Genomic DNA, 23728 nt, shown 5'->3' with positions numbered 1-23728 from the left:
TGATAATGTAAAGAAGGTAAAAATAATCAAGCAAGAAAGGAGAACATGAAATGAGTGTTTTAGATAGGGTAGCTAGAGAAAGAAATGAGAGACTAAGCCATGAGGATATATGGGGGAAATGCAATCCAAGTGGTCAGGGTAACTGGGACAGTAATGAAGGTGTTGGAGAGGCTAACACAGTAGGAGATAAGATCAAGGAGGTTAAGAAAAGTCAGACTCTACAGGGTCCTTTAGGCTAAACTAAGGACTTTCTTTGGCTTTTCCCAAGAGTAAGGCAGGAAAGTGTTGAAAAATATGAACATCAGGGTATCAGGATAGGGTTTGCTCTAAGAGGACTGCTAGGGCTGCTGTGCTGAGAATATCTGAGGGTCAAGGGAAGGGACCAGTGGAGATGCCACAATAACCTTGGCAAGAGGTGGTGGCTCCTGAAAGAATAGGGGAGGAGGATCTATGGGGATGGAAGATAAATTTTCAGGTTTGACAGTTGCATTGATAGTTGAAGGGGAAGGTCTGGGCTAGGAGTTAGAAATTGAAACTCAAATGCTATTTATTATCAGCAATAGCCGAATCATGGAGATGGAGTCCTAGCTCTACTACATTCTGTAGGCAAACTCTTGAGTAAACTATTTTTAGGTTCTGGGCCTCAGTTTTCCTAACAATAAAACGGAGAAAATATTCCCACATAACAGGGCCTCCAAAAGAACAAAATGAGAAGTGTCAAAGGCTGACGGTGAGCAAGGTAAGACCCTGTACTGACCCTGTACCAGAGTAAGGGGGCTGCTGTGAAACCAGCGACTGACTTTCAATTCCACAGCACACATTCCGAGGCTCCCCTTCAGCGATCAAACAGCAGCACCTAGGGCCGCATTGCAACCCGGTCTGCAGCGCCCAAACCTCGCGAGATTTGTTGGCGCGGCAACGTCACTCTCCCACCTACATCTCGCGAGACCAAGGTTTATGAGTGGCTATCTGCCGGTTACGGCTTGCAGGAAAGATGGAGTATCCCGCATTGGGCATCGTGGAGGCCGCGGACAGCGGAGGGGCCCGACCATACAACAGTTCGGAGGAGCGAGAAGGCCGGGAACAGGACGGACTGCGCTTCGACCGCGAGAGGGCGCGCCGCCTGTGGGAAGCAGTGTCTGGGGCCCAACCAGTGGGGAGGGAGGAAGGTGAGTCCGGGGACCACAGAGGCCGTAAGCCCCTTGCCCACCTGCTCGTCTCGGAGTGAGCGGCGGAAGCGCGGAGCGGGAACACGGACCAGCCCCCAGGTCTCCGGTCACACCCCCTGGCGCCCGGCCCGTCCCATTGCGTGTCGCGCCCCGGGACTCCTTGACTGGTGCACCCCAGCAGGGCCTGGGTACCGTGGGCCAGCTCCACTGAAAATTGAGGCCGTCGCCCCCAGTGACTCAGGTCTCCGCACTCAGATGGTGAAGGGCTTTCTCATCCTCACACCGTCGGGGGTGGGGGGTTTCCCCGGCTTTCTCACCCACCGGAGCGCAGCTCTTCCTAAACTCGAGGACTGTAAGTCCTATTCGTGCTTTCTTGGAAACCTACAGAACCTTCTCCGCCAGACTTCTAGCCCCCCACCATTTTTCCCTGACTCCCTGTTCCAGTCTCCAGGTTCCCCCAACCCTAGTGTATCTTGCCTCCCTTCTCTCATGCCCCACACTTCTAAGAACTCCAGAAGGCGTTCTTACCCCCATGTTCTTCCTGGCCTTGATGACTTGAACCTCTGTTTCTCTTTGCCTAGTCTCTACTACCTGGGTCCCTTTTATGAGAAGGGGGCCAGGAGCCTGAGAAACTGGCCAGGGTATACTTTGGGTCCAGCTTCTTTGGATCCCAGGCTTGTCCCAAAGTTGTGAAGAACAGGATACACTGGGTAGCACTTGTGGGCTGAAGCCTCCTAGCTTGCTCTGCATTTGACCCGGCAGTGGGTAAGATGGAGATAGAGGAGGATGGAAAGAGCTGGCCTGACCTGATCGGGTTGTGTGACGCCCTTCATAGTCCTTAGCACCACTAGCTGCTTAACTCCAGTCCAGAAGTACAAGAACTGTCTGGCCTTCTGTGCTAATCCTGTCAAGGAATCTGCTGGGAAATCTGATGGTTTGTTTGCTTGCTGAGCAGACTAATCTTGGAAAGTTTAATATGTTGCTTGTGAACTGATTGTCCTGGAATAAAATGGAATTTTTGACCACATCCAAAGAAGATATGTTTAAGTTTGGGGTGGTACACAGACCTATATACCCTTGTATATACTTCTCCAGTTTAAAAACTAGTCTAGTCTGATTTCCTCTAAATTAATATGGGCCTTCTATCTCCCTCATAATTTCCAACTTGTTTGGTACAAATCCCCCCAAACACACAATTTTCCTTTCACTAATTTGACAATCATTTATTTTATTTTTTTTAATGTTTTATTTATTTTTGAGAGAGAGAGAGAGACATCGTGAGCAGGGGAGGGTCAGAGAGAGAGGGAGACATAGAATCCGAAGCAGACTCCAGGCTCTGAGCTGTCAGCACAGAGCCTGACACGGGGCTCGAACCCACAAACCGTGAGATCAGACCTGAGCCGAAACCGGACGCTCAACCGACTGAGCCACCCGGGCGCCCCGACAAACAGTCATTGATACCTGCTCAGTTCCCAGGACTCACTGGGCATCAGAGCTACAGAAATGAGGAAGATACTATCCTTCCCTTGGAGGGGTTTATAGTCTAGTCCAGGAAGCAGAAACCAAAACAGTTTCAGTATAATGTAATGGGTGCAGTAAAGAGGAATGTGTAAGAATTGGTTGTGCACAAAGAGGAAGTGACCTTTGTTCTTGAGGGACAGGGAAGGCATCTGCTGGACCCTGAAGCAGAGAACACAGCAGTTGTGCTCTAAAAAGTGAATTGCTTATGTGTGTATGAATGTACAGTGTCACTTAGAACCCAGTTCATTTCCCTAGTCTCCTCACTTTCCAATTTTTATATGAGGTCTTAGATAGATACCTGTAACACCAAGTTCTACTCACCTTGGTTTTTGTTTTGTTTTTCTCTTAGCACTTTTATTGAGTTATAATTTATATACCATAAAATTCACCCATTCTAACTGTACAACACAATGACTTTTTTTACTTAAAGTATAGAGTTTTGTAGCCACAATTCTGTTTTAGAATATTTCTGTCACTCCAGTTAGTTTCTTTCTGCTTCTTTACATTAGCTCGCCACTCTCACCTCCTGCCCTAGGCTACCACTGTCTCTATAAATTTGTCTTTTCTGAACATTTCATATAAATTAAATCATACAATATAAGTGTGTTAGCTTCTCTCAGCATGTTTTGAGGTTCAGCCAAGTTATGTACTGCGCATTCGTTATGTTTTGTTGTTAATAGAATCCCATTGTATAGATCTTGCTTTTTATCCTTTGACAGTCTCTGGCTTCTGAGTAGGCTGTTTAGACTGTTCACATATAATTATTCATAATGGCTAGATTTACATTTTCTATTTTGCTATTTATGTCCTTTTCATTTTGTTCTTCCCTTTCTCCTTTACTGACTTCCTTTGTGGTCAGTATTTTTTAGTGGACCATTTTAATTCCTCTGTCAACATTTTTTTATACTTTTTTTTAATGTTTGTTTATTTTTGAGAAAGAGAGCACAGGCAGAGAAGGGACAGAGGGAGAGGGAAACAGGGGATCTGAAGCAGGCTTTGTGCTGACAGCAGAGAGCCCGGTGTGGGGCTCAAGCCCCATGAACTATGAGATCATGACCTGACCCAAAGTCAGACTCTCAACTAACTGAGCCAACCAGGTGCCACCCCTCCTTTTTTATAATTTTTAAATGTATTTTCTAGTGCGTGAGGGACTATATGATGCATCTTAACTCATCATAGTCTACTTCAAATTAATACTAACTTAAATCTGATAAAATGTCTAAAAACATTCCTCTAATAGTGTTCCATTCCTCACCCTCTTTTGTAATATTATATTTACTACATTGATATGTTATAAACCTAATTATTCAGTGTCATAATTATTGATTTATACAATATGTCTTTTAAAGAAGTGAAGAGAAGAAATTAGAAAACAATATTTATGGGGCGTCTGGGTGGCTCAGTCGGTTAACCGTCTGACTTTGGCTCAGGTCATGATCTCACAGTTTGTGGGTTCGAGCCCTGCGGTGGGCTCTGTGCTCATGGCTCAGAGCCAGGAGCCTGCTTTGGATTCTGTGTTTCCCTTTCTCTCTACCCTTCCCATACTCATGCTCTGTCTCTCTCTTTCAAAATAAAATAAACATGTAAAAAAACTTTTAAGAAAAAATATTTATAATGTCTTATATTGACATACAGATTTACCATTTCTGGTGTTCTTTTTTCTTTCTATTGATTCATTACCACTTAGTACACTTCCTTTCAGCCAAAAGTGCTGTCTTTAGTATTTCTTACAAGGCAAACCTGCTAACAGGGAATTCTCTCAGTTTTTATCTGGGAATGTCTTTATTTTGCTTTCAGTCATAAAGTATATATATATTTTTAAAATAACCTCTTTATTGATACATAATTCATATATCATAAAACCCACCCTTGTAAAATATACAATCCATTGAGTTTTAGAATATTCACAAAATTGTGTAACCATCACCACTATACAATTTTGGAACATTTTCATCACCCCAGAAAGAAACCCTACACCCATTAGCAGTCACCTCTGACAACTGTTTATCTCCTTTCTGTTTCTATAAACTTGCTTATTCTGGATGTTTCATATAAATTGAATTGTATAATATGGGGCGCCTGGGTGGCTCAGTCAGTTAAGCCTCCGACTTTCGCTCAGGTCATGATCTCATGTTCATGGGTTCGAGCCCCACGTTGGGCTCTGTGCTGGCAGAATCTGTGTGTCCCCCCCCCCTCTCTGCCCCTCCCCCTCTCATGCTCTGTCTCTCTCTGTCTCAAAACTAAATAAAACAATTTAAAATTTTAAAAAAGAATTGTATAATATGTGGCCTTTTGTGACTGGCTTCTGTCACTTAGCATAATATTTGAAGGATAGTTTTGCTGGACATGGAATTATTAGTTGATAGTTTTGATCTTTCTCACTACTTTATGTTATTCCACTGTCCTCAGGCTTTTGTTATTAACAGATGAGAAGTAAATCATTAATCAAATTATTCCACTGTATATGATTGAGTCATTTTTCTCTTGCTGCTTCAAGGAGTTTCTGTCTTTATATTTCAGTAATTTGACTATGATGTATCTGGGTCTTGGTATTAATCCTATTTTGAGTGCCTTAGACCTTTAGCTATATGGATTAATGTTTTTCTTTGATCAAATATGGGAAGTTTTCAGACATTGTTTATTCAAAATATGTGGGGTTTTTCTCTATTCCTTTCTCTCCTTCTGAAATTCCCCATATATATTTGTTTGGTATGCTTGATGTATCTTATACATATCTGAAGCTCTGTTCATTATCCTTCAATTTTCTTCTTCTCTTTTCTTCAGTTTGAATATTTCTGTTGACCTATCTGCAAGTTCACTGATTGTTCTGCCACTTTGAAAATGATACTGATTTTCTCTAGTGAATTTTTCATTTCCTCTATTTTACTTTCAGCTAAACTCTGTTTTATACATATTTCTAAGTAGAAAACTTTTTAACACCACATCATCAATTCCATTACTTTTGTTTTCTTCATGCCTTTTTTGTATATAAAGTTTTAGCTTTTTCAGACCATCAACAGTATGGATTCACAAAATAGAAGTACTGAAGCTAACTAACCTTAACAAGGCTAATGTCTAATTCAGTCCTGTAGACCATCCTGCCTGTTAGACTACACTGCCTTAACAGTCTGACCCACTGGTAGATTATGTCCAGCTTGCTTTTATGAGGATCTTATGTTGTTTACTGCTTTCTAACTATAGCTGTACCTAGAAACCCACTACCTCTTAATAAGCCATACTAAACAGAGTCCTCAGTAGGTTAAAACCATCTCTGAGAGCCAACTTCAGACAGTTGATGGATTTCTGTGGAGCTGAATTCAGATTCTAAGGCCCAAGGAATAGCAAGTCATGGGGCACCTGGGTGGCTCAGTCAGTTAAGTGCTGACTCTGTATTTCAACTAAGGTTATGATCTCACAGTTTGTGGCTTTGAGCCGCACATTGAGCTCCGTGCTGGAAGTGTGGAGCCTGCTTGGGATTCTCTCCCTTTCTCCCTCGCTCGCTCTCTCTGCCCCTCCTAAGCTTGGTCTCTGTCAAAGTACATAAATAAACTTAAAAAAAAAAAGGAATAGTAAGGCATTACAGATTAGCAGTGTTCACCATTAATTGGAATATCGGAGATGATTTTGTCATGAAGTCACCAGCTATTCTGGCCCTAAGTTTCCTAAGGCAACTTAAGGCACATTAAGTCACCCAAAGATGATTGTAACTTTAATTGAGGTATCATGATCATTTTCTCCCCCAAATACTTCTTCCCCTAAGTTCCATAAATTTATGAATTATCTTGCTTCCCTACACCAGCTCTCTCTGCCCATACTTCCTTGACCCTGTGAAAATCAGCCCTATGCTAGATCTCTTAGTCTCTGCCCCTTACATTTCTCGTTGGCTACAATATGGATACAAATTCAATCCTGCCAGTCATGTCTTATCATATGATAGGGAAGACAGAAATGCAGCGAAGACCTTATTCCTTTGGCTACTGTTACTGTCAAGAAAGGTCATGGAGGGATGCCTGGGTGGGTCAGTCAGTTAGGTGGCTGACCTTTTTGGCTCAGGTCATGATCCCAGAGTCATGGTATCGAGCCCCATGTTAGGCTTTGTGCTAAGTATGGAGCCGTTAAGATTCTCTCTCTCTCTCCCCCCACCTCCCTCCCTCATTCCCTCTCTTCCCATCCCTTCCTCTCCTTCTATCCCTCTTCCCCACTCATGTTCCCTCTCCCTCTCTCTAAAATAGAAAAAAAGGGGGGGCACCTGGGTGGCTCAGTCGCTTAAGTGTCCAACTTCAGCCCAGGCTATGTTCTCAGGGTTCGTGGGTTCAAGCCCCATGTCAGGCTCTGTGCTGACAGCTAGTTCAGAGCCTGGAGCCTGTCTTCAGTTTCTGTGTCTCCCTTTCTCTCTGACCTTCCCCTCCTCTCACTCTCTCTCTCTGTCTCTCAAAAATAAATAAAAAACATAAATAAATTAAATAGAAAAACAAAAGAAAGAAGGGTCATGGAATTATGAAATCATCCTACGTCAGTGTTCCAGCATCCTTTATCCAGCTTCATAGCCAAAGATATAAGGTCATTGACAATGGAAGCTTCTTACTTCCAGCAGAGCTGTGATGGAAACCTCAGAAACTATAGCCCTTCTGTTGAGACAGTCATATATTGGAGGCCCAACCTAGTACCCTCAGCCTGTCTGAAAGTTTTCTTTTTTTTTTAAGTTTACTTATTTATTTATTTAAAAAAAATTTTTTTAATGTTTATTTATTATTGAGACAGAGAGAAACAGAGCACTAGCGGGGGCAGGGCAGAGAGAGAGAGAACAGAATCCAAAGCAGGCTCCAGGCTCTGAGCTATCAGCACAGAGCCCGATGTGGGGCTTGAACCACAAACCATGAGATCATGACCTGAGCCAAAGTCCAAAGCTTAACCGACTGAGCCACTCAGGCGCCCCTATTTTAAATGTTTTCTTTATTTTTGAGAGAGAGAGAGAGAACGAGAGAGAGAGAACAAGCATGAGCAGGAGAGGATCAGAGAGAGAGGGAGACACAGAATCTGAAGACAGGCTCCAGGCTCTAAGCTAGCTGTCAGCACAGAGCCTGACGCGGGGCTCAAACCCACAAACACGAGATCATTCATTACCTGAGCCGAAGCCACATGCTCAACCAACTGAGCCACCCTGGCGCCTTGGTTACTTTTTTATTTTGAGAGAGAGAGAGAGAAAGCACGAGTAGGGGAGGGACAGAGAAAGAGGAGGAGAGAGAGAATCCCAGGTAGGCTCCCTGCTGCTGGCATAGAGCCCAGTGCAAAGCTCGAACTCACCAACTGTGAGATCATGACCTGAGGTTGGACACTTAACCAACAGAGCTATTCAGGCACCCTTCCAATGGTTTTCTAAGCATCTGATTTCTTATATCAAACCTGACCCATTCTGGAGAGGTAGTTGGTAGTTAAATTAGAGTTATGTGTGGATATCTGTGCAGTAGAGATGTACATGCAGGCCACCTTCTCAGAATTCTGATAATTTATAAAGTTCTTTTTCCCAATGTGGACCTTAGCTTCCTCCAACCTTGTGAACCTCTCATGGTTTTTGTGAGTCAGGGATTTAGGAAAGGCTTGGCTGGAAAGTTCTCTCTCAGGGTTTCAAAGACTCTATCCCAGGACCTCCTTCCTTTTCCATCTACACTAGGGATTCTTTTCCAGCCCATAGCCTAATGTAGGATTGATATACTGATGGTTCCCAACTTATATCTCCAGTTCTGACCTCTCTCTTGAGCTCCAGACTTGAATCTCCAACTCACTGATACCTCTGTGCGTATATCTGATAGACCACTCATCTTTAACATAGCCAAAGAAAAGTCTTAAATTCTCCTCTAAGGCTGTCTTCCTCTAGTTTTCATCTCATCTGTTTAGTTGCTCAAGTTCAAAACCTAGGAGTTACCTTTGACTCCTCTCCTCATTCCCCACATCAAATCAAAGAAATTGTGTATCAGATCTACTTCTAGAACATAATTCCAAATCCAGGCACTTTTCTCTGTCTCCACTGCCAACCTCCATTGCCATCCCCGTACAGTCTAGTGACACAATGAACAGAGTAATCTTTTCAAAACATAAGCCAGATCTTGTTGCCTCTCATTGCACTAAAAACAAAAACCCATAGTTCAAATCACAGCTTCTGAGGCCTTGTATTCATTCAACATGATCTTGTAAGCCTCACACTGCCTCTCCAACTTTATTTCCTACCGCTTTTGTCTCATTCACCATACTCTTGCCACATTGACTTCTCTCCTTCCTTGAATATGCCAAACTCATCCCTGCCTCAGAGATTTGACACTGTCTTGGGCTGCAAATACTGCTTCCCCCAGACCTCCTGGTGGCCAATGCCTGCTAAGATGGTCTTCATTGACTGTATTGCCCCCATCATTCTCTAGCACTTATTCTGTTTTTGCAGCATTTCTCCCTGTCACTATTTTGCTTTTTATTTACTTTGTACTGTGTCTTGTTGATATGGCCTCAGTGCTGGCACATAAAAGGTATTCTGAATATATATTTGTGGATTGTGTGGTTATACTCTTGAGGCCAGAGAGGTGCATTTTGTTCATTCAGCAGGTATTTATAAGCTCCTGCTATGGGCCAGGTATTGTACTAGATACTGGGGATCAAAGTCATAAACAACATGGTCTCTGCCTTGTTTAGTCTTTGGAAGTTAGATTCTGAATATCTTTGAAAAAGAATTTCATCGGGCCATGTGGGTGGCTCAGTCAGTTAAGCGTCAGACTTTGGATCAGGTCATGATCTCATGGTTCGCGGGTTCAAGCCCTGCATATAGGGCTCTCTTCTGTCAGTGCAGCCTGCTTCAGATCCTCTGTCCCCTCTCTCTCTGCCCCTCCCTCGCTCTCTGCCCCTTTCTCTCTCTCTCTCTCTCTCAAAAATAAATACACATTAACAAATTATTTTAAAAAAAGAAATAAATTTAAAACAATGAAGAATTTCATCTCCTTTATTAAAAAAAAAAAAAAGAAAAGAAATCCAGCATCTCCAGGTCAGGACTCTGACTTCTGGGTACCACCTCCCCCTTGTGGGCTTTGCACTCTTTTTTTTTTTAAGTTTATTTATTTATTTTGAAAGAGAGAAAGAGGGAGAAAGAGAATCCTAAGCAGACTCTGCACTGTCAGCACAGACCTGATGCAGGGCTCAATCTCAGGAACTGTGAGGTCATGACCGGAGCCAAAATTAAGAGTTGGACACTCAACCAACTGAGCCACCCAGGTGCCCTGGGCTTTGCATTCTGAGTAGCCTCTCATCCTCCCTTTAAAATAAAAGTTCTGGTTACTCTGGTTTCTCTTCAGATTGTATAAATCTTTCGCCTTTTACTAAAATAAAAGTTCTGGGACACTGGGTGGCTCAGTCAGTTAAGCATCCAAGTCTTGATACCAGCTTAGGTCAGGGTTGTGAGTTCAAGCATCAAATTTGGCTCCACACCCAATGTGGGGCCTACTTAAAAATTAATTAATAACTGATTGATTAAAGTTTGGCCCAGATATGTTCACAGATCCACTTCCCTGGATTTCTCTGAACCCAGATGAGGCTGGCAAGGTCTTTCACAAAAATTTACCAATCACCATAGGAGAAAAATGTGTAAATAGAGATTCTAAGGGTCAGAAATACAGCCAGACAACAGCCTTCCTGCCCAAAAGGTCTGATATAGATAACCTTTAGATACTATAGAGTAGGGAAAGTCGCCCGGGCATCTTGACCATGTTTTGCTCCAGAGTAGAAAATAAAAAACATGGGCTTACTGTTCCTTCACAATTTTCGAACTCTGCCCCTGACTCAGATTATTGGTTTCATAATAGAACTCAAGCCTTGGGGTGAAATTTTCCTTCCTTCCCAAAGGTAAGGCTTATTTCTACAGGCTGAATGATTAAGAACAAGCTAATATGGGGGCACCAGGGTGGCTCAGTCGGTTGAGCATCTGACTCTTGGTTTTGGCTAGGGTCATGATCTCGAGGTTTCTCTCTCTCTCTCTCCCCCTCCCCCGCTCCCTGTCCCCTTCCACCCTTCCTCTCCCCCTCCCCCACTCCTCCCTCCCTTCCTTTTTTTCTCTCTCCCACCCACCCTCTCCTTTCCCTCTCTCCCTCTTCTCTCTCTCTAACTCTCTCTGTCTCAAAATAAATAAACTTAAAAAAAAAAGAACAGGTTAACATCATAGGTTCCTAAAGTGTAGAACTTGTGTAATACATTAGGTGATTTTAGATGTTTCAAAGTCAGATCAAGAATAGTAAGAAAAACTTTAACACATATCAAGTTGTAGAATAGGAAATATCCTGGAGGGGCACCTGGGTGGCTCAGTCAGTTAAGCGTCTGACTTCAGCTCAAGTCATGATCTCAAGGTTCGTAAGTTTGAGCCCCGCATCAAGCCCTGTGCTGACAGCTCAGAGCCTGGAGCCTGCTTTGGATTCTGTGTCTCCCTCTATGCCCCTCCCCCACTCATGGTCATATTCTCTCTCTCTCTCTCTTCTCTCTCTCTCTCTCAGAAATAAATAAACATTAAAAAAGAAAAAAGAAAGAAATATCCTGCAGCGTCTGGTTGACTTAGTTGGTGGAACATGCAAATCTTGATCTTGGGCTTGTGAGTTCAAACCCCATGTTGGGCATAAAGATTCCTTAAAATAAAATCCTTAGGGAAAAGAAAAGGGACACCGGGGTGGCTCAGTTGGTTAATATCAGAAAATGCTGTTGATCTTCGAGTGGAATAAATTTGGGAGTGGCTTTATTTTTAATTCCACACAAAATGTTCACAAATAATAAAAAGAGAATTTATTATTACAGTTTTTTAAAAAAGAATGAAAAAAGGATTCCCTTTTCAAGTCCTTCAATCTTTCTATCTGGGAAAAAGTCTCAGGTGCTGCCATGTCTTAACACCTGTCTTCATAGTTGCTGCTCTCTTACTCTTTTCAGGGAGAGCTCCAAGCCTCTGTCACCAGTGTCTGGCTGGAATTATTTCATTTTTATTGGTATCTATTTTAAGTTTATGATCTAAAGATTCCTTTCTTTGAAAGAAGGGAAAAAACAGCTGGGGAGGCACAGAGAGAAGGAGAGAGAATCTCAAGCAGGCTCCATTCTGAGCCCTGACACAGAGCTCCATCCCACAGCCATGAGATCATGACCTGAGCCATTATCAAGAGTCATACGCTTAGCCAACTGATCCACCCAGGCGCCCTTAAAGATTCTCTCTTAAAAGAATTTATAGCATGGTGATTATAGTTAATAATTATACTGCATTGTATATTTAAAAGTTGCTAAGAGAGTAAATCTGAAAAGTTCTCATCACAAGAAAAGGATTTGTAGCTATGTGTGGAGACTAGATAGATGTTAACTAGATCTAGCATGGTGACCATTTTGTAATATATACAAATATCAAATCATTATATGTACACCTGAAACTAATATAATGTCATATGTCACTTATATTTCAAAAAAAATTTACTTAGTAAAGACAATTGCCTTACAAAACTGTAAAGTAAGTAATTATATAAGTGATATGAGAACATAGCACCCCTCATGAAAACAGGGGAGGAGTGACAAAGCTTTGCTGAGATATAATGCTATGGCATTCCATTGCCCAGTGCCTGTGTTTGAGACAGGGTTCAAAGAGAGCACTGTTGAACCAGGTTTTTAACTTAAAGATTTTTTTATTTTCCTCTTTGTAGTGGAACACATGATTCAGAAGAACCAGTGTCTGTTTACCAATACTCAGTGTAAGGTTTGCTGCGCCTTGCTCATTTCTGAGTCCCAGAAGCTGGCACACTACCAGGTATGCCACTGTACCTTTAAATGCTTTATTGCCTCCCACCCCCAAAAAAAGAAAAACTACTTTCCACAACTCTGTGCCAAGCCCTCACTTCCTTCTCAACCACCCAGACATCACCTTCATGCATGTTGACTGTGACTTGAAGGTTGACTTCTCCCATCCAAATCAGGATCATTCTACTTACATCTTCCTTCTCAACTTGATATAGTAGAAAGTATGCACCTTGGCTTTAAATAGACCTGAGTTAGAATCACAGCTCTGCTGCTCATCTTGGGCAAGAAACCTCACCATCTTCACCTTTAGTTTCCTTATCAGTACAGTAGAGATGATGATAATTTTCTCATAGATTGCTGTGAAGACTATAATTGATAGCATTTAAAGTGCCTTAAACAGAGTAGGAACTCCATAAACTAGGTTTCTTTCCTCCAGCCCCTCCTCAAAATTTTTGTGAGGATGAATCAAATGAAAATATAGGGTTTTTTTGAGTGCCTTATTAGATATGAAATGGCATTTGGCTATCTTTGATCTTTTTCCTGGGTTCTTGCAGAGCAAAAAACATGCCAACAAAGTGAAGAGATACCTAGCAATCCATGGAATGGAGACATTAAAGGGGGAAACGAAGAAGCTAGACTCAGATCAGGTAATCCAGCTGCCATGTTGAGACCGCTCGCTTCCTGATGAAGCCAGCAGGCAAGTTGGTGTGGTGGAAAGAATGTGGGCTTTGAGTCAGACTGAATTGGCTTCAAATCCTAGCCATGTTGTGTGACTTGGACAAGTCTTGTTACTTCTCTGAGCCTTGATTTCTTCCTCCATAAAAATGAGGATGTTAATATCAACATTTTAGGATTTTTCCAAACTAAAATGAGGGAAAATTTATCAAAAGCACCAAACACATTAGTAGCTCCTCAGTATATGGAGCCATTGTTATGCACTACCACCCAGTGGTTTATTAGAGTGGGATAGAAACTGCTCATTTACTGCTCAAGGAGAAGAAGTGGAAGGAAGCCAGGCTGCTTGCTTTCCAGAAAGGGAGGTAAAAAGCTGAGTTCAGCACTTGAATGTTTTGAATAAACAAGTGGAAGAAACACCTTTCAAATGCCTGTTCTGATTGAGGTGTAAATGCATTTGCTTTTTGGCTTAGAAATATTGTGAGAATTATGCTGAAACTATCGTAATCCCTCAGGGGTACCATTATTTTTGTTTCATGGGAGGTTGTTCAAATATCATGGGGTGAGAAGTAGCAGACTAGGGCCCTGTACTAGCTCTGCGATTACCGGTGTGGTGACTTTGACTTTGGGCAGATCACTTAACCTCTCTGTACTTTATCCATAAAATGGAGATAATAATTCCTAACTTTTAAAGGTATTGTGAAGTAAAATTACAATTCTTTGTGGATGCTCAATGAATGAAAATTTACAGATTGCCTCCTATTACAGTGTTCACAGGCTTGGAAAGGCCTTGCTTATCCTTCTCCAAATTCACTGGACCCATCCCCTAGTTGCCTTTCTGCTTATGATTTAGAATTTAGAAAGACAAGATCAACTCTGGGACCCTAGACAAGTCACTTCAACTCGTTTGTATCTTGATTCCTTTAACTCTCAGGGTGGCCCAGGAGTTCAAATGAAGTGACTGACATTCTTCTTCCTCTTCAACAAAGAATTACCTACTCCAAAATGTCAACAGTGCCAAGATTGAAAAAGCTCGTAGAATGAATACTTTATTCAGAGATCAGACCTCAGAGAAAGGCTAGGAGCTCTTAACATAGACTTGAAATACATTGTCTTCTGGTGTAATCGCAATCAACAAATACAATCCAAATATCTGCTTGTTCAACAAATCCTGAGTATCTGCCGTGTGCCAGACTCCAGCAAGGTACTAGGGATAGGAAACAAAGATGAGAACACTGCACTTTGGTTCACAGAAAAGTCTCCTAAACTATTATGCTGTGGGTTTGGGTGACACGTGCTATGAGAGAGATCTGTTTAATGTACTCTGGGCATGCAGAGAAGGAACAAGATTAATTATTTTCTTAATACTCACACAAAGAAGCTCAATAATTGTGTACTGAATGATTTTCTTTAGTTAAAGTCTCTCAGAAGAAATGACATATACATGGGCCTTGAAGGCTAAGCAGATATATGCCAGGCAGGAAAAAAAGGAAGCAGGAATGACCCAAGCAAAGCAAGGAAGTAACAGGGAATAAAGTGAGGAATGGTGAGTAGAGCCTAAAATGAAGTAGCTGAAGAATCCAGAAAGGTAGGTTGGGGTTAGAGTGTGAAGGGGGCCTTGAATGCCCGTTCTTCTGTGGGCAGTGGGGAACCATGGAAGATTTTCTGCCTGAGCAGTGGCGTGATCAGACCTGTGTTCTTTCTCCCAACCAGAAGAGCAGCAGAAGCAAAGACAAGAACCAGTGCTGCCCCATCTGTAACATGACCTTTTCCTCCCCTGTCGTGGCCCAGTCGCACTACCTGGGGAAGACCCACGCAAAGAACTTAAAGCTGAAGCAGCAATCCACTAAGGTGGAAGGTACTGGTTTTCCTGAGTAGTGCTATATCGGTACCCCTCCCATCCTCAGGGCACCAATGCCAATGCCCAGAATGCTCACTAGGTCCACAGACTTGGACAGGTCGAACTGCTTTTGAGAGTGCTTAAATATACTAAAGTAGACCCACCTGGATTGAAATGCAGTTGTGTTCACCTAACTTTCCCTTTCTTTGGGAAGAAAAACATCAGTTTTTCTCTGTAGAAATGCCTTAGCCCTGAGCTTTTGTCCTGTCAAATACTTAAAATCGAGAGTGTCAAAGTTCTCTAGGCCATGCATACCATGAGAGCATTCTACCTCTACCTCTCACACTTAGATGTTTCCCTCCCAGCTTCCACCTGCCATTATTACTGTGTGTTCCAAATTGAAAGCCAAATCCTCGTCTTTTTCGTGTGCTGAGGTTATGCCCTGTTCACTTTAATCCTCAAAGCTGCCTGTTCTCCTCAAGACAGGGACTTGCTTTTCAAAGCTGAATACTTCAGTGCTGCCACTACTGCCCAGCAAGCTGTGTTTGCAACTTCCTTGAATTCATTCCCAGTGTGGTGACTTCTAAAATAGTCCCCTTTATCTTGTCACTACTGGTGCTCAGCCCTCACTTTCATCTCATTAACTCCTGACTTTCTGGGATTTTTAACCTCCGCTAAGTAAGTCAAGAGTGAAAGTTCTTTGATTTTTATGTCATTTTTTTCTTTTTAATTTTTGCTTCTTTATCTTGGACCAAGAAGTAGACTGACTTTACTGTTTATAATAATTCTTTTTTATAGTACTGTATTATGAAAACAAGACAACAATGTTTTGGAAGACTTTGGAGCTAAGGTGAAAAATTACTCATAAATATACCCTCTTAACACACCCAAATCTAGTTATTCATGCTATGAAACAACAGAATATGGACTTTGAAGCCACAGACACGCAGGTTTAAATCCTGCTGCTGTTTACTATCTATATGACTTAACTGTTTTGTGCCTGAGTTTCCTCTCCTATAAGATGTTAATAATACTATCTTTGTGAGGATGAAATGTATATAAGGAACCTAGGCCATAATAGATGCTCAGTAAATGACAGCTGCTATCATTAGTATTATCACCATCATCAAGATAGCCTACAGTGGAATCCCTTTATAAAATGAAGTATTTGGTCAGGCATCCACCACCTGGTGCATATCATTGGCCTTGCTTTTGGTTTGTTCATCATTAAGTTATACTAGTACTAATTGCTTTTGTTTAAAGTCGGTGTTGAGGGGTGCCTGACTGGCTCAGTTAGTGGAACATACGACTCTTAATCTTGGGGTCATGAGCTTGAGCCCCATGTTGTATGTAGAAATTACTAAAAAAAGATAAATAAAATAATAAAGTCAGTGTTGGTACCATTCATGGTACCAAAAAGATTAAAACATTAGGCCAAGGGAAAATAGCTTAAGAACAGAACTCGATAAGGCTATTTGTCTTTATATGGATTGATCCTTTCCATAAATGGGAAATTTCCCAGGAATATGCCAGGTCCCAAAGATTCCATACTTAAGAGGTTATTTTCCATATTTATTTTCAGCCTTTGCCACATACAGATACGTTTGTATATGGTTGTAATCATAATGCATGTACAGTTGGTATCCTGCTTTTACTTTTCATTGAATTTTGTAGTTTAAGCACATTTCCATGTTTTCACATGAGTTTATAACTATATTTATGAAATTAAGCATTTTTTTAATGTGAAAGTAATAGAAGTATGTTGTAGAAAATGTGGAAAATATAGATATACGGAAAGAAAAAGTACCCTTAATTTTGCCATTCAGAGATAACCACTGTTAATATTTTGGAGTATTGTTTCTCCTATAATCTTTTGCTATGTGTATGTGTGTGTATCTGTGTGTATAGTTTTATGTATGTACAGATTAAATCCATATGTATGTGCATATAAACATAGACTACATTAAATAACCTTATCATATTTATAAAAATAATGCATACTCATTATGAATAATTCTAGTTGAAACAATGCCAAAAAGTACAAAGAAGAAAGTAAGATATCCCCCAAATCCTACCACAGAGAAACACTGTTAATATATTGGTGATATTTCAAAATATTAGTATCCACATATAATTGTGCAAATCTTTTAACAATGATAAGATCATATTGTATATAATTTTATTTTATACTCTTTCTGTTTAATACAACACGTGTATTTCCCCATGTTATTAAAAACATTTTCATAAACATTTTAATGACTTTATAATATCCCATCACAAAACCATTCCTCTAATGTTGAACATTTTCCCCCTCCCCATTTTGGTATTTATAAATAACAGTACAGCAGCATCCCTGTAGAATACTCTTACAATATTTCAAGCTATTTCCTGAGAGAAGACGTTCATAGTTATTGTTTGGATGTCCATGAAGTAGTTCCTCCAACTTAACCATTCACCTCTGATGCTTCAGTATCTTTTAAAGAATGGCCTTTTATTATCATGGTCATAAAAAATGGTCTTAGCGACCATTATTATCTCTTTTCTGATGTCAAAAATCTACATTTGTTGTAGAAAAGTGAGATAATACTGAAAAGCACTCTTTTACTGTATGCGTTTGGTCTTTTTTTCCATGCATCACCAGTATTTTTTTGTTTTGTTTTACAAAATTGAGAACATAAGAAACAGATTGCTATATAACCTGCTTTCTTTTTAATGTAACACCACATATTGAATGTTTTCTCATATTATCAAATATTGTACAACATGCGCATTACTTTTCAAGTAACTTGCTGAAACAATGGCCAGGGAAAGTCAGTGGTCAGGGAAATTGAGATTCTTGTTCTGGAAAAGCATTGTGGGGGAAGCCAGCATGTTTCTCTGCCTTGCTCAGAAATCTCAAAATTTCCCTCGCTGAAGAGGTCCACAGATGAACAAGCATCTGAGCCATCTGTAGGAGTGCTGCTGAGCCCCACTTCTCTTCCACCATTGGTGGGAGTTCTAGGCCACACTTTTAAAGCAGTGTTTACTGGATCGACACCATTCTAGCCACATGGACTCATTAGTCTTGGCATCTGCTTTATAAAGCAGCTGTATGGCCTGCCATGAGTATCAGGACATTTGTTGACCCACAGGAGACTCATAACTGATTCTGATTACCTGAGTTCATTGACCAGACCCAGGGATGTTTCCTGAAGGTGAAAGCATGAACTATAGCCCTCAGGTTTCCCTGCCACGCTCTGGCAGCCTGGCATAGCAAAGAGGGCATAGTATTGAGGGTCACACAGATGGGTTCACTCACTAGCAGGGTGATCTCAGACAAGTCACGTTACGCATCTGAGCCTTGGTTTTTCTCTATAATATGGCAAAAATATTTATCTCATGGGGTAGTTCTGAGGACCAAAGGAGGAAATATATGTACAAAGCATGCAACTAAATGTCAGTGTCATCCTCTCTCTCTGCTACTCAGCCTAAAAGACAGTGTAACCCAGAAGGCCTCCCTGGTACAGTTACCTTTTTTGAAGGACCCTTGCAGTCCTCAGGCCCTCAAATAGCTACATCTGTGCATTGGCTCCCAGCTCTGTAACTAGGGTACTTTGAGGATGGGAATAAAACACCAAGTTTTTGTCCCACTTGTTGTGAAGTTCTGGGGAATTTTGAGGGATAAAAGAACTTCAAACACGTACACTGCTAGACTGTCGTAATTTGCCAACTTGATAGCAGAAATGCAGATTCTCCTCAGAATATGAGGAAACCAGGATTCCTGTGCCTAAAGTAGTAAAAGCTGCTGACCAAAATAGCTGGTCTTTGCGCTCCCCCAAATCTTACCAGTTTTCCCAATTAGAGAAGGCTTTCACTATGTGATTCACACAGACAGTGCTACGTCTGCAAGTGTGACTAGTGACCCAGCATTTCTTTCCATTCTGGGTCTTTTTTCATTGTCTCTGTTTGAACTCTCTCACCGCAGCTCTGTCGAAACGCCTTACAAACCCTTTCCTTGTGGCCTCCACCTTAGCCTTGCACCAGAATAGAGAAATGATAGACCCAGACAAGTTCTGCAGCCTCTGCCATGCGACTTTCAACGACCCTGTCATGGCTCAACAACATTATGTGGGCAAGAAACACAGAAAACAGGAAACCAAGCTCAAACTCATGGCGCACTATGGGCGGCTGGCCGACCCTGCTGTCACTGACTCATCAGGTAAGAGGGCCCAGCTCACACTGAGAGCTGGATCAGGGCTTGACCGCCAGAGTCCTCCAGACTACCAAGGCTGTCTTTTCCTCCTTACATCTCCTGATGTAGGCATTGCAAACTCAAATGCCTGCAGAAACCAGATAGGAAATAAAAGTAAGTAAAAGAGCCAAGAAAGAGGGAATATGACCAGCTGAAGAGTGCATGCCTCTCCTAGCCAGCTCCAGTTAGTTATTACTATATCGTTCAATTTTTCAAAAGAATCTAGAAAGTCCAATTTGTTTAAGAGTTCCCCTCATTTTTGGGGCACCTGAATGGCTCAGTCGGTTAAGTGTCTGACTTTGGCTCAGGTCATGATCTCACGGTTCCTGAGTTCAAGCCCCACATTGGGCTCTGTGCTAACAGCTCAGAGCCTAGAGCCTGCTTCAGATTCTCTCTCTCTCTGGCCCTTCTCTGCTCACACTCTGTCTCTCTCTCTCAAAAAATAAGTAAACATTTAAATTTTTTGAAAGAAAAAAAGAATTCCCCTAATTTTTAGGGGTGCCTTGCTGGCTCAGTCGAGTATGCAACTCTTGGTCTCAGGCCTATGAGTTCAAACCCCATGTTGGATATAGAGATTACTTAAAAATAAAATCTTAAAAAAAATTCCCCGCAGTTTTAAATGTGCTACTAAACTTAAAAAATGTTAAACCCTGTATGAGTCAAATCTGTCTGCAAGCCAGATTTGGGCCAAAGGCTACCAGTTTGCAACCTCTGATTTAAGCTCCCTGTCATCCACATTCCTTGTGTGAAGGCTCTCAGCAGCCTCTGCCAGATATTAGAGTGTCCTCAGTGCCCCTCACTTCTCAGCGGTTGAGGCCTGCCTATATCCCTGGGATAGTGTGGTGAAGGACACAACTCTGACTCAGAGAACATTAGCTTTTTCCCGGAGTTCTAGATGCCAGTCAGCATCACAGGAGTAAGCATTCATGAAGAGTTAGGATCCCTTCCCATCATATTAACTACTCAGGGCTTATAATAAGAATGGGGGGAGGGGGGTTATTATTTTCTCTTTCATTCAGTCAATGAATATTTATTGAACACCTACTGTGTACCCTCTTTGGGGTACAGTAGTGACCAAGACTGACACAGTGCCTGTCTCGTGGAGCCTACATGAGCATTCGTATGAGTCCTCAGGGTTTCCACTCAGGCCGTAGAGCTGCAGCTCAGACAGTCAACACTTGAGGCCCCCATGGCATCCACGTATACACAACTTGGCTTCAGGGAACCTGCTGCTCGGCATCATCTGTGCTCTTGCCACAGTCCTGGAAAGGTGAACACCAGATGCTGTAGATGTTCCAGACCACATACAGCAAGGGGAGAAAAGCAGCCTTACAACACAGGTTGTCCTTGAACAACACTGACACTAATGAAATGGGCGCGAAATAGTGGCTATGAAACAAAGGGAGGCCCCTTTAGTCGGGTGCCAAGGAGTGCTCCAATGCCACTGAAGGACCCTGCTTTATAAACCTCTGCAAAATGGAGTACTTAGTGTTCCCACATACAGGCAGTGCCTTCCCCTTATACAGGATCAGCCCCATATGCTGAAGAATCTGGAAACTTCAAACCAAGCTCCTCAGAACATTTCTTCTGTGACACCCTCCTATTTTGGCCTGAGACTGATAGGAACAATACAGCATCCAGCCGGCACGATCCAGGGTTCTTTCACAGCTGACCCTTCTTTGCTCCAGCTCCTGGCTGTCCTTTATTTGGCTCTGCTCTGATCATATCCTCATTCTCTCTTGTCCACTACCAGGACTCAGGCACTGCCATGTTTTAATTTTTTTTTTTTTAGTGTTTGTTTATTTTTGCATGAGTGGGTGAGGAGCAGAGAGAGAGGGAAACACAGAATCTGAAGCAGACTCTAGGCTCCAAGCTGTCACCACAGAGCCCAATTTGGGGCTCAAACCCACCAACTGCGAGAGCATGACCTGAGCTGAAGTCCAAAGCTTCACCAACTGAGCCACCAGACCCCCCACTTTTTAAAAAATTTTTTTAACGTTTGGTGTTGCCATGTTTTAGGCTGTTTGTCTTAACTTGTACCTGTTCTTTTTTTTTTTTAAGTTTATTTATTTTGAGAGAGAGAGAAAGTGTGAGTGGGGAAGGGGCAGAGAGAGAGAGAGAGAGAGAGAGAGAATCCCAAGCAGGCTCTGCACTGTCAGCATGGAGCCTGATGCAGGGCTTAAACCCATAAACCATGAGATCATGACCTGAGCAGAAGTCAGATGCTTAACTGACTGAGCCACCCAGGCACACACACCCCCATTGTATTCTTTTATCTCAAGCCAAAGTCTCCTTCCTATATCTATTCCTCCATTTGTCTGAGGCTGATTACCATAATTAATCCTAGAACTGTATCCTAGATCCTTTTTTCTTGCTTACAGCATCTGACTGCTTTACAGATCAGCCAAAACTTTTCATGAAAACGAAGGCAGGAGGCAGGAGCATCACATTGATATTAATATATACATTATAGTTTAATTCCCCCAGCATTCCTAAAAATAGGTATGATTTTCACATTTCACAGATAAAGAAGTTGAGACTCAGAGTGACTTGCTCAAGGTCATATAGCTGATCGGACCTGATGTTGAAAAGTGAGAACATCAATATGTGTCTCTAGCTCTGGCTCCAAAACTTACACTTCTTCCTCATGCCTCCAACTCTGAGTGTACTTGGCAGGAAGCTTTCCAACTACAGGATATCAGCAGAGGCACTGAACTCATTCTGACCCCTTTCTTACCCACAGAGGTGGGATGTTGATCCAGGATATTCAGGCAGTGACTTCAGCAGACAGGGATTCAGCAAAGGTTTGTTAGCAGCTTGACTTTTCCCTGCTGGCCACTGTTGAAGCTTGTTCATTCAGTCAGTCAGTCAGTCATCCTATACTTACCTGTGGCTGCTACAGTCCTTAAGCTAGGTACCCTCCCATGTAATTGCCTGATTTAATCTTCACAACAGCTTTGCTGTGCAAGTTTGATTGTCCCCATTTTACAAATGAGGTCATTAGGATCAGAAAGATGAGGTGATTTGTCCTGAGTCCCACACTAGGCACTAGCTAAACCAGTATTGAAATCCAGGTCAAATTCTGTGTGGGGTCCAGTGAATAGTTTACATGGGGCTCCTGGCAAAGTGTCTCATGACAAGTATGGGTCAAATGTGAGATGACCCAGAATGTCCAGATATCTCCCCCATGGAGAAGATGCAGCATCTACCAAGCAGATCAAAGACTTGAAGTTTGCTTTATATTCCTGGCTCACATTTCTCTCATTTATCCAAGAATGCAAAAACTAAAGCCTGCATATCATTCAGGCAGCCAGATCCTTCCAACTGTCAGAGCATTCAACACTTACCCCCAGGTTACTAGAATCCTCCTCTGCTTTACCCCATCACTTTCTCTCCCTCCTTAGGGCCTTGCCTTCTACATAGAACAGGTCAGCCTTCTCTGCCCCATGCTGATCCCCCAGTCTCTTCAACCACGATGCATAGGATAGGTTTTCAGGTCTTGTTAAGTTCATATATAGTCAGAGTCCCTGGGTAGCTTAGTCGGTTGAGCGTCCAACTCTTGATTTCAGCTGAGGTCATGATCCCAAGGTCATGGGATCGAGCCCTGTGTTGGAGCATGGAGCCTGCTTAAGATTCTCCCTTTCTCAAAAAAAAAAAAAAAAAAAGTTTCTCCCTCTCTCCCTCTCCACCTTTCCCTCTGCTCGCCTCGCTCACTCGCTCTCTCTCTCTCTCTCTCTCTCTCTCTCTCAAAAAACAAAAAGTTACATATAGTCAAGAAATATTTGCTAAATTCTTACCTAGTATTTGTCAGACATTATATATATGATAGTAAACAAGACAGGTGCTGTCCATGGTTCATGAAGCTTTGAGTTTAGTAGAAAAGACAGGCATTGAACAAATAACTACAAGTGTGACAAGCTTTAGAAAAGGAAACAAATGGGGCACATGGCTGGCTCAGTTGGCAGAGCACACAGGTCTTGATCTCAGGGTTGTAAGTTCAGGCCCCACATTAGGTGTAGAGATTACTTAAAAATACAATCTTTTTTTAGAAAAAGGAACGGAAACAAATGGGATAACTTAAATCGGGGAGCAGGGATCAACAAAGGTTTCCCAGAGTGCAAGGAGGAAGGATAATGTTGGGGAAAACAATCCTGGGGAGATGACCAAGCATCCAATCATGGTGTTATCATGTTAAGGATTTGGACCTTTAACTGAAAAGCATTGGGAAGCCAATGACAATTTAAGCATTGTTAGATCACTCTGCTTACAAAGTGGAGAACGGTTTGAAATAGTGAGGAAGATGAGTAAGGAGACCCCAGCGATGAGAGTATGGTAGTAATTCATACTAGAGAAGATGGGAGCTTAGATTAAGTAAGGTAGCAGTGGAGGACATAGAAGTAGATGGATTCAAGAGCTATATAGGAAGTAGAATTGTCAGGATTTAGGGGCACCTGGGTGGCTCAGTTACGCATCCAACTCTTGATTTCAACTTGGGTCATATGT

The 23728-nt window shown here is 42.1% G+C and overlaps 1 protein-coding gene across 4 annotated transcripts in view; it reads left to right on the top strand.

The window, feature by feature from the left end:
- The first annotated feature begins 970 nt into the window (after nucleotides 1-970).
- Nucleotides 971-23728, top strand: part of ZNF346 (zinc finger protein 346) — a 29413-nt gene continuing 6655 nt past the window's right edge. For 2 of the 4 annotated variants that reach the window (XR_003910126.1, XM_029942781.1), the window contains exons 1-5: nucleotides 971-1169; nucleotides 12386-12489; nucleotides 13034-13126; nucleotides 14868-15012; nucleotides 18959-19192. Coding sequence is in view for 3 of the 4 variants with exons in the window: in XM_029942781.1 (XP_029798641.1) it covers nucleotides 995-1169; nucleotides 12386-12489; nucleotides 13034-13126; nucleotides 14868-15012; nucleotides 18959-19192 (751 nt within the window). In the remaining variant the exon portion in view is untranslated. The remainder of the gene's footprint in view (nucleotides 1170-12385; nucleotides 12490-13033; nucleotides 13127-14867; nucleotides 15013-18958; nucleotides 19193-23728) is intronic. The other 2 variants (XM_029942783.1, XM_029942784.1) reach the window with 2 other exon arrangements.

Source organism: Suricata suricatta, chromosome 6 (genome assembly GCF_006229205.1).
Source record: "Suricata suricatta isolate VVHF042 chromosome 6, meerkat_22Aug2017_6uvM2_HiC, whole genome shotgun sequence".
Classification (NCBI taxonomy): domain Eukaryota; kingdom Metazoa; phylum Chordata; class Mammalia; order Carnivora; family Herpestidae; genus Suricata; species Suricata suricatta.
Note: the sequence above shows the minus strand (reverse complement) of the source record. Positions and strands in the feature narration are given on the sequence as shown.